The sequence below is a fragment of the Apis cerana genome, linkage group LG9 (assembly GCF_029169275.1).
Source record: "Apis cerana isolate GH-2021 linkage group LG9, AcerK_1.0, whole genome shotgun sequence".
In the NCBI taxonomy this organism is placed as follows: domain Eukaryota; kingdom Metazoa; phylum Arthropoda; class Insecta; order Hymenoptera; family Apidae; genus Apis; species Apis cerana.
Genome location: NC_083860.1, coordinates 1,146,125 through 1,155,942, shown reverse-complemented (window position 1 = coordinate 1,155,942; position 9,818 = coordinate 1,146,125). Strand labels below are relative to the sequence as shown.

General features: G+C 17.9%; 1 protein-coding gene across 1 annotated transcript; it reads right to left on the bottom strand.

Annotated features, from left to right (window-relative positions):
* Positions 1–606: 606 nt before the first annotated feature.
* LOC107995792 (elongation of very long chain fatty acids protein 6) lies at positions 607–6,126 on the bottom strand. The gene is made up of 3 exons (XM_062079804.1): positions 5,839–6,126; positions 3,591–3,956; positions 607–2,517 (listed from the first exon to the last, which is right to left on the bottom strand). The coding sequence occupies exons 2-3, from the start codon at positions 3,917–3,919 to the stop codon at positions 1,977–1,979; spliced, it is 870 nt and encodes a 289-aa protein (XP_061935788.1). The 5' UTR covers positions 3,920–3,956; positions 5,839–6,126; the 3' UTR covers positions 607–1,976.
* Between the last annotated feature and the right edge of the window lie 3,692 nt (positions 6,127–9,818).

Below are 9,818 nucleotides of genomic sequence, written 5' to 3'. Positions count from 1 at the left end.
GAATAATTATGTGGAAAAAAAAATATAATGCTTATATTTCAATGGATATAAAACATAGTATTAATATGATATGAATATAAATATAATGAATATAGATATTAAGTTTTGAGTATTATTTGTTTTTATTTAGTAATTTCACATTGCAATAAAAAATATTGAGTTTAAATTAGACAGAGACGAAGCTTTTGTCTCTATTGATGTATTTTTTCATTGACGTCATTAGCGATTTCTTTATATATGCAAAAATAAGCAAGTTTGTAGAAAAATATATTTAATCTTTTTAATTTGAAATTTTAGGCGAATATGATTTTTTTTTATTTGTTTTTATGAATTTTGACAAAGGCAGGTTAAGTGTCATACAACGAATCATACATTTAATTTATAGATTATTAAAATCTATAGATTTAAATAAAATATCTAATACAAGAATGCAAAAATTCACTTATGCATTAAAATTTTGTGTAACGTTAATATTCTTAAATTTTTTTTCTAAAATTTATTTGAGATAAGTTTTTGATAAATAAATAAACAATTATATAATACGTATATTGTATATTTTGCTTAAAATTCAAAAATAGTTATTCGTATATAAAAAATATCAGTATCTTTATATTTTGTTGAAAGGTTTTATTACAAAAATGACTTTATGATACAATACTTTTTCGTTCTTCCACCGTATTATTTCATCTAAGAATTTAAAATACTTATAATTCGTTAGTTAAATCTAATTGAGCATATGTATATATGAATTTTTTTCATTATTTTCATGTCTAAAACCCAAAAAGTGTCTTACATTTTTATAATATACATATATAATAAACTAATAATGATTATAAGTATATCATATAATAATTATGATTTTTTTAAATTATATTTTTAATTATAGATTCTTTCTAGAAGAATCTTTCTAGAAGATCTATAAATAGAAATGCTGATTTGCGTTTTTGATTAATTTATCTATATTTTCGTTTAAAAATGAATCTCCCTATGATAGTCAGAAGAAATATTTGTTTGAAATATTATTTGATATTTTATCATAAAATTTGAAAACATTTTTTTCTATTTACAGAGCATATAAATTCATTTTTATATTTATTTCGATTTGTTTTAAAGAAAATAATGCAGTCGGTAAAAGTATATGAAAATATTTCTACAGAAATTGATTTTTTTGATTTACTTCCGCGTATTGTTCCATCTTCCTCGTTTTTTTTTTGCATTGTATACGATTTTATTTTCACTTAACAAATTTCCAGACATAATATACAATCGATTTGATATAGAAGAGATGCATATAGATGAAACTTTATTATTTAATTTTTGTTTTCTGTTATTATTTAAAATAATCAAACTTAGTAAATAATGAATCATGTGAAAACAATTTATATCTTGAATAGTTTTAAAGATATCTTTATTTCAAATTAATTTGAAATAATTATTTGTTTTTTTGTTTGCTTCTTTATTTTAAATAAAACAACTATATTGCTGACAAATATTGTTTAAAAATTGTTTATAAATTATATAGTGATGAAAAGTTCCTTATAAATTCGTTGTTTTTTTATAATAATTTTTACGTTAAATAAATTGATAGAATTATATAATAATTAATTAATAATAATTATCTAAAAAAAACGATGAAGTTATTAAATAAGTTATTATTAGATATATTAATAATAATTTATTATTAATAAATATAAGTTTAATTAAGACAATAAATAGTATTAATATATTTAATATTATAAAATTTTATCATAAAATATTATACTATTTATATAATTGCAAAATTTCAAATATTATCATTCTATTTTGTAATTCCATTTCATCAATTTTACTAGTTAATTTTTTTGATTAATAAAAATTTTTAAATAAAATTTCAAAAATTATTTCTACAAATGTAATTTCATTATTAAAAAATTTTTAAATCGATATCGAGAAATGATAAAATAATTTCTACAAAATTTGATATGTTTCTTGTATTTTTAATTAGTTTTGAACTTGTTATGATTCTCTTTTTCTTTTTTTGTAATTTTCTCTTTAAATTTATTGTTCTTATTAATATAAGATTCGTAAAAGAATTTACAAAAGAGAATAAAATAGGTAAAGTATATAAACAAACCAAATATAATGTTTTTATGCGAGACGTTACATTCTTTCTCGTTTTTCAAATATTGATAAACCACAATATTTATAATGCAACCTATAATCATTTGTACTATCTGTAGAATTGTAATTAATATTGAAATGAATTTTGGTATTTTGTATCTCATTGCTTTCAGAGCATAATAACTATACATTATGGAATGCACAAAATAATTTAACACCATAAACCATCTCGCAGATGCAGCATGTTCTGAATATGAGAACCAAGAGTAAAGAAGAACTGTTATATGATGGTACCAATGTAGAAAAATTAATTTTTGCTTTCGTAATATTATAAACATTGTGTCGCCAAATTCCAGAAGTTTGGATAGAGCAAACATCCATGACCAAAAACCACATACCACATCCTGTTCAATAAAGCTGCAAGAAAGAAATTATTAAAACTATTATGTTTTCTTTTATTATTACTATAATAATATTATTTGAGTATGACATATAAATAATAGAGAATAATATTCAAAAGATAATAATTATATTATATGATTTAGAAGATTATATAATATTAATTTGAATATTACAGAACAAATTGGTGAACGGACATTATTATGTCAAAATGTTATAAGCAAATATTCAGAAATCATTCCTTATTTGCATGATAAAATATTAATATCTTTTGTTAAAGATTGTTGACTTTGATTATATTTTTATAAATTTTATTAAATTTAATATATTATCGTGATCTGATTAAATATATTATTAATGGAAAATGTTATAAATAAAACATTAAAGTGTAATAACTTTCGATATTCCGTATAATCCAAAGTTAGTTTTAAAATTACGTTTTTAAATCATATTTATAAGTCAAGATATAAAAATTTAAACGAAGTTAATCTGCTCTCTTCGTCTTTTATGTAAGTTCAAGGCTTGATATATGATTAATGAATAAGTAATTTTCAAAAGTTTTATTATTAAACTATTTTTATGTAAATATGTATACATTTTTCATGTTATATATGTTTTATATATAAAATTATATTAAAAATTTTTATATGTGATATGAATATATCACATTTTTTTCTTCGAATTTTAATTTTATTTATATAATTTAAATTAAACCTTATAAATAAATTTATATTCAAACTTCTGATTGATGATAAATCTTTAACAAAAAATATTAATATTGAAAGAAAAATTCTATTTATTTATAAAAATAAGTATGAAAGTATTCAAAATGTTTTGAAATCATATAATATAATTTTATGTAGTTAAATCTACATAATAATAATAATAAATAATTACTGATTAGTATTATATATAATTATTGATAGTATTGACACTTTGAAATAATAATATATATATATTGATGATATATTGATATTCATATATGTATATTTTACATATTAGTTGAATATTTGTTTTGTTTTAGCTGCATAAAAAGTCTATTCAATCAAAAATATTTAAAAATAATGAAAAAATATAAATAATTTATTTACCTAGGTATACAAACACTATGATAAAAACCGTGATGCGTTAATGTATGAATCATTTCTGGTAATGTTCTAAATATTCCAATAATAGAGAATAATGAAAGTAATGAACTCCATAGTATAAGTGGCCCTCTGAGATTAAATCTTGATCTCTTTGACATGTAATATTTTCCACTAAAGATTACGATAACGTAAATAATACAATAATAATAACTATTTGTCAAGTTATTTTGTATCCATGTTCTGTTTTCCATATGAACGAAATTTTTTTCGAAGTTAAAAACATACGAATAATTAGGTGTAGTAACTACTTCAGTATAAGATAGATTCTTCATTTTGATATACTTTTTTGCTATTAATTAGTCAATTAATCTGAAAGGAAAAACAAAAATTAATCTTATTAAGAATTTCTTTTAAAAATTTAGAAAATAAAAAATTTTAACAAAGTTTAAAATTTTCTTATAAACCTTAAATTTTTGATGTCACATAATGCTAAACAATTGTATTATTAATTAATATATATATATATATATATATATATATATATATAAATTTTTTATATTATAATTTAAATAATAATCACATATATATAGGATCTATCAAATATGCATCAAATATTATAATAATTGTACATAATAACATATAGTAGCATCAAGTTTTTTCTTCATTGTAATAATAAACATTAATTTGAATTCATAAATAATAAACATCAAACAATTTCTTACCATTTCATTTGACTGAAAGAGTACTATAAAATCTTAAAATAATTTGATTTTATAAATCATATAATATAATAATGTTGAGTAATATTTAAAAAATTTTTTTAAATTTATATAAAAAATAAAATAGTAATTACATAGAAAGAAATAAACAATAAAAAATTTTTAAATAAAACAATAAAACATAATTGACTTTCTTTATTTCTAAGGAATTAGTAATTATATAAAATATTTATTGAAAAAATAAATATTTATTCATATAAAAATGTATTATACATAATTATATTATTAACTATAATTAACTATAATTAACATTATAGTTAATATAAATAAATATAATTCATTATTGTAGTAAAATAATGATAATAGATAATTTTCATATAGTAATAAAAACTTAACAAATCTAACAGAAACTTATTATATATTATATTATTATAAATGCAAAATGATTGATGTAATTTAAATTCAAAAAAAAATTTAGACATTCTTTAAGTTTTACCATATTCAGATTTATTTTGCACTTATTTTTTTATTTTTTAATCTTATAATATGTTCATATTCATGTATAAGATATTTATTCGTGAAACACTTTTTGAAGATTGATTATAGTCATCAAACAAAGAGAAAGATGTTTGTATACAAAAATATCGGTTGAAACTGATTAAGTTAAACAAAGTTTAAATTTGTATTGGATGAAGCGAAATAGAGAAAAAAAGAGATAGCGATATTGAATAGAGATTGGACTATTTATATTTCGCTTCGACTAATGCGATTCAGTACATCTGTACTACAGTTTACATCTATACTAGGTCTTTATGCAAACATTAAATATAAAAAATATATGTAAAATATTATAAAGTAATTATATAAATATAATACAAAATTATAGAATAATCATATAATATTTTATATTATGAATAATTTATATTATGAATATATTTTCTATTGATAATATATATTATATGTTTTTTTATATTTATTATATATATTAAAATTATATTATTATTGTTACTACTATATTACTATTTTTATATTCTGTATCACTTAAATTTTTCGTTATAAATAAGTGTGCTCCGTTTTTTTCTTTTTCCCTTTTTTTAATTTATTGAGTTTTTCTTCTAATTGTTTTTTGTAAACCAATAATATGATAAAAAGAATTTAAAATATTTTTTCTTTCCATAAGAATTAATTTAATTTCTATTAAAATTAAATCATAGTGTAATTAAATTATTTCGAAATATTAATTAAATTTTTCTTTACGAAAAAAAATGATAAGATGCTAATGAAAATCTTGATAAAAATAAATTATTAATAAATAATTAATTATTTATTAAATTAAATTATTAATAAATTATTATATAATTTATTAATTATTATATAATTAATAATAATAATAATAATAAATAATAATAAACAAATATTAAATGCAGAGACAAAGTATTTTATTAATATTATTTTTTCGTCGTATATATGTATGTAATACATATAAATACTTCACTTATATATATCATAAAAATGTATGATTAATGATTTACCTATGGATGTAAATAAATGGTATATATGTCTGTTAGCTCCAATTTCCTGGAGTTATATATATAATAATAATTATTATGAAGTCCGTTGTTATTAAGTTCGATTCACTAGATCAGAGGCAAAGTCCAAGTGCTGACAGTTAATAAGTTCGATTCACTAGATGATTAAGGGAAAAATCTATATGCCGATGATGGTCCACTGTCACTAAATTTCGTACTTCAAGAAATTGTGGTTCTTGATGTTATGATAATTCTTGTAGTTCTGTTTTTATATTCTGAAGATCTTATGATTCTGGCAAGTTTTTAAGGATTCTTCCCCAGACTGGTATCCTCTGAAGTCCCCGCCATGTTCCACTTGTGAGCTTGCGTGGATCTTCAGTGGGGATACCCAATATCCAATAACGCTGAGGACTAATCCCCTGATTGAGTGGTATCCCGGATCAGAAAAAACTTCCTAGAATAAGTCCAAATGCTACTGACAAGTCTTTTATTTTTCCAAAGGCTGTTCTGCACATGTTTGAAGTAATTCCTTTCAGGTAGAATAACATTAATTGCCGTTGGGAATGCCATAGTTATATATATATAGTTATAAAGGTCGTTTCAAGTAATGAGACCATATTATCATTCCAGCTATGCCGATTTATTTTTAAATATATTATATATAATATATTATTTTAATATATAATAAATTTTTAAAGCAAATGATTAACAAATTTTTTTACAAAAAACGGTATTGTTCTTGCAGCATTATCCTAAGCCATCTGTGCATGTTCTGAGATTTACTTAAAATTTAAATTTATTTAAAACTTGTTTGAAAAATTTTTGTTAAATAAAAAGTTACATTATATTACATTACATTGAAATTCATTTGAAATAATCACTTGTATATAAAAAAATATTTGTGTATTTATTTTTATCGGGCTCCGTTATCCAAGCGATTTTATGATTTTGTCATGTATCTAACTGAATAGTTTTCGCCATTTCATTCTAATTTAATATCTCATTTAATATAAATTTAAAGTGCTTATAATTTGTTAGATTTTATCGGATATATAATATGTATATATAATTCTTTTTCATTGTTTTGATGTCTAAAATCAACTTTCCAAATATATTCCACATTTTTATGAATCTATATATATGATATAATGAATTAGAAGATATTAAAAAGATATTAAAAAAATATTAATGATATATATTAATGATTATAAAAAGATATTAATATTCTATTAATAAGTTTTATTAATTTTTTTTTATTAATTCGATACGTAATATATATTTATATGATCTAATTTTATATTGGATCAATAATTAATAATTTAATATGTAAATATTCGGTAAACATATTATAAGAGATACATAATATGCAAATAATATGTAAATATGTAAAAAATATACAATATAATTTTGCATATAATTATATGTAAAATATGTAAAATAAAATATTTTTTAAAATTATATGTATAATAATAAAATATAAATAATAAATAATGTATAATAATAATAATAAAATTATAAATTTTATAAAATTATATATTTTAAAATTAAAATTATCAAATAATGAAATATATTTCTATTTTGAACTTCCATTTCTTTATTTACTTTCTTTAAAAATATATATTTCCATAAACAGTATGTATTTGTAATTTTATTTATTTATAATATAATAAATAAATCTTAATCGATATTTTTCAACTTCTATTTGCATGTTATATATTTCTTTTGATCTTTAGAATCAATCAAAGTCCATTAAAATCTTGTATAAATTAAAATTATAAAAAATATTTTGAAAATTTGAACTACATTGAAAATCTTTCAACTATTAAATATAGAAGAGAAATATATTTTTTTAAATTATAACATTTTATTATGTTTTTACAATGTTACATTGATTTTATCTAATCATATATGAAAAAATATACTCGATTTTGAATTACTCAAATATCTCAAAAAATATGATATGAAAAAATATATCAGATGAAAGTTATTTGATGTATAAATATAAATATATATGTTATATAGTATTAATAGTTTTTTATTGATGTGTAGAAGTCATAAGATCAAGTTTAATTTTTTAACTGAAATATAATATTTATTATTTAATATTTACATTACTAATCAATGTAATAAATATGCATGAAAAATAAGAAACATATGAAGTGATACTCTGCTGTTTATCCTTTCATCAATTTATTACATTATATATATCTTTATATCAAACAATTTTTTGCATTATTTATATATTTCGAAATATTCCAAGTAAATTAAATATTATATGTAACTATTTGATATTATTATGAAGATATTTATTAAGATATTTTATTAAGAATTTCTTGCGTAAGATATTTAAAGCAAATAAATTAATTTAATGTTACATATTATAAAAATGTTATATAATACACATGAGATTATTATTATTTATAAATCTTCTCATCATATAAAATTTTGTTTTATAAAATTTTATGAAATTATATCAATGAATTATGTTAAATTATATGATAATTATATCGAAACTGAGTTATTGTATTTTGCAATAAAATAATAGCATTCTTTAATATTTTTAATGTTTTTTCAAATTAATGAAATATATTCAAATTAAATATGTGTAATATAAAATATTTTTTTATCAATAATAGATAGAGAAAAAGATTAATCTTAAAACTTAATAAAATTAAATTAAATTAAATGTTTTTATCTATAAATTTTATTTTTTTATATATAAATTAAATGCGAAATAATAATACATTTCCATAAAATACATTAATTTAAAAATAGTAAGATTTTTTATGTATTTTCATATGTTAAATCCGAATGTAATATATATTTTATAAAATAATAATTATAAAATAATATAAAATAATATAATTATTTTCAAATATAATTATTAATGTATTAAATCTTCCATAGAATTGACTGTAAATTTTTTTTTATCTTATTAGATTTAAGAAATAAATGAATATTGATAAATTTTTTTTTTGAAATTCTTAAATCTAGTAAAATATTGATTTTTACTATATTTAAGAATTTAAAAAAAAAATTTTTTTTCAATAACTTGTCAACTAACCATCGTATAATATTTTTCTATAATATTATACATATAATATACATATATACATATACATTTATATACATTATATTATAATATTATAATATTATATATATATATATTATACATATAATAAAATTTTTTCTATAAAATTTATTTTGATTTATATTATCTTTTTGTCAAAAATATATTTTTTACTTAGAATTTTATTTTTAACTTTATCTTTTTGTCAAAAATATATTTTTTACTTAGAATTTTATTTTTAACTCCTATAAATATATTTATATTATATACGCCTATAAAGTTTATAAAATTTATAAATTTTTAAAAGTATTTTGCCTTGATTCGAAAAATATATCATATCATATATAAAATATCATATATGTAGTAAAAACTTTTTATACTTTTATATTTTTTATACTTTTTATTTCATTGAAAAAAATTTTCTATTTGAAAAAAATAAATTGAACCTTCGAAAAATTTTTTTTCTCACTAGTAGATTAAAAATGAAATGAAAATCATGTTAAAATCATGTTTTTAAAAGCTCTTTTAAAATTAAGCAAATAATACTTTCCAATATATGTGCAATAATTCCTATAGTTTAATTGAAAAGAAAAAATTAGAATTCAATATTACAAAAAATATCAAATATTTTTTATCAGAATAAGGATGAATGATAATTTATATTTTGAATTCAAAAGATAAGTTTATATTAATCTAGGAAACGTAATTAAATTTCCAGAAATTTATAAGTAAATTTTAAAAAAGACATTATATCGGATATATATTTGAATCAAAAAATTAAATTTGTAAAAAAGAAGTTTATTTTGTTAAACAATTGAAAATTTTCTGAAGTCAATGAATACAATGAATACAATTCATGTTCATACTTCTCGAAATTCGATAAATATTCAACATTTGGTCTGTATGAAATAAT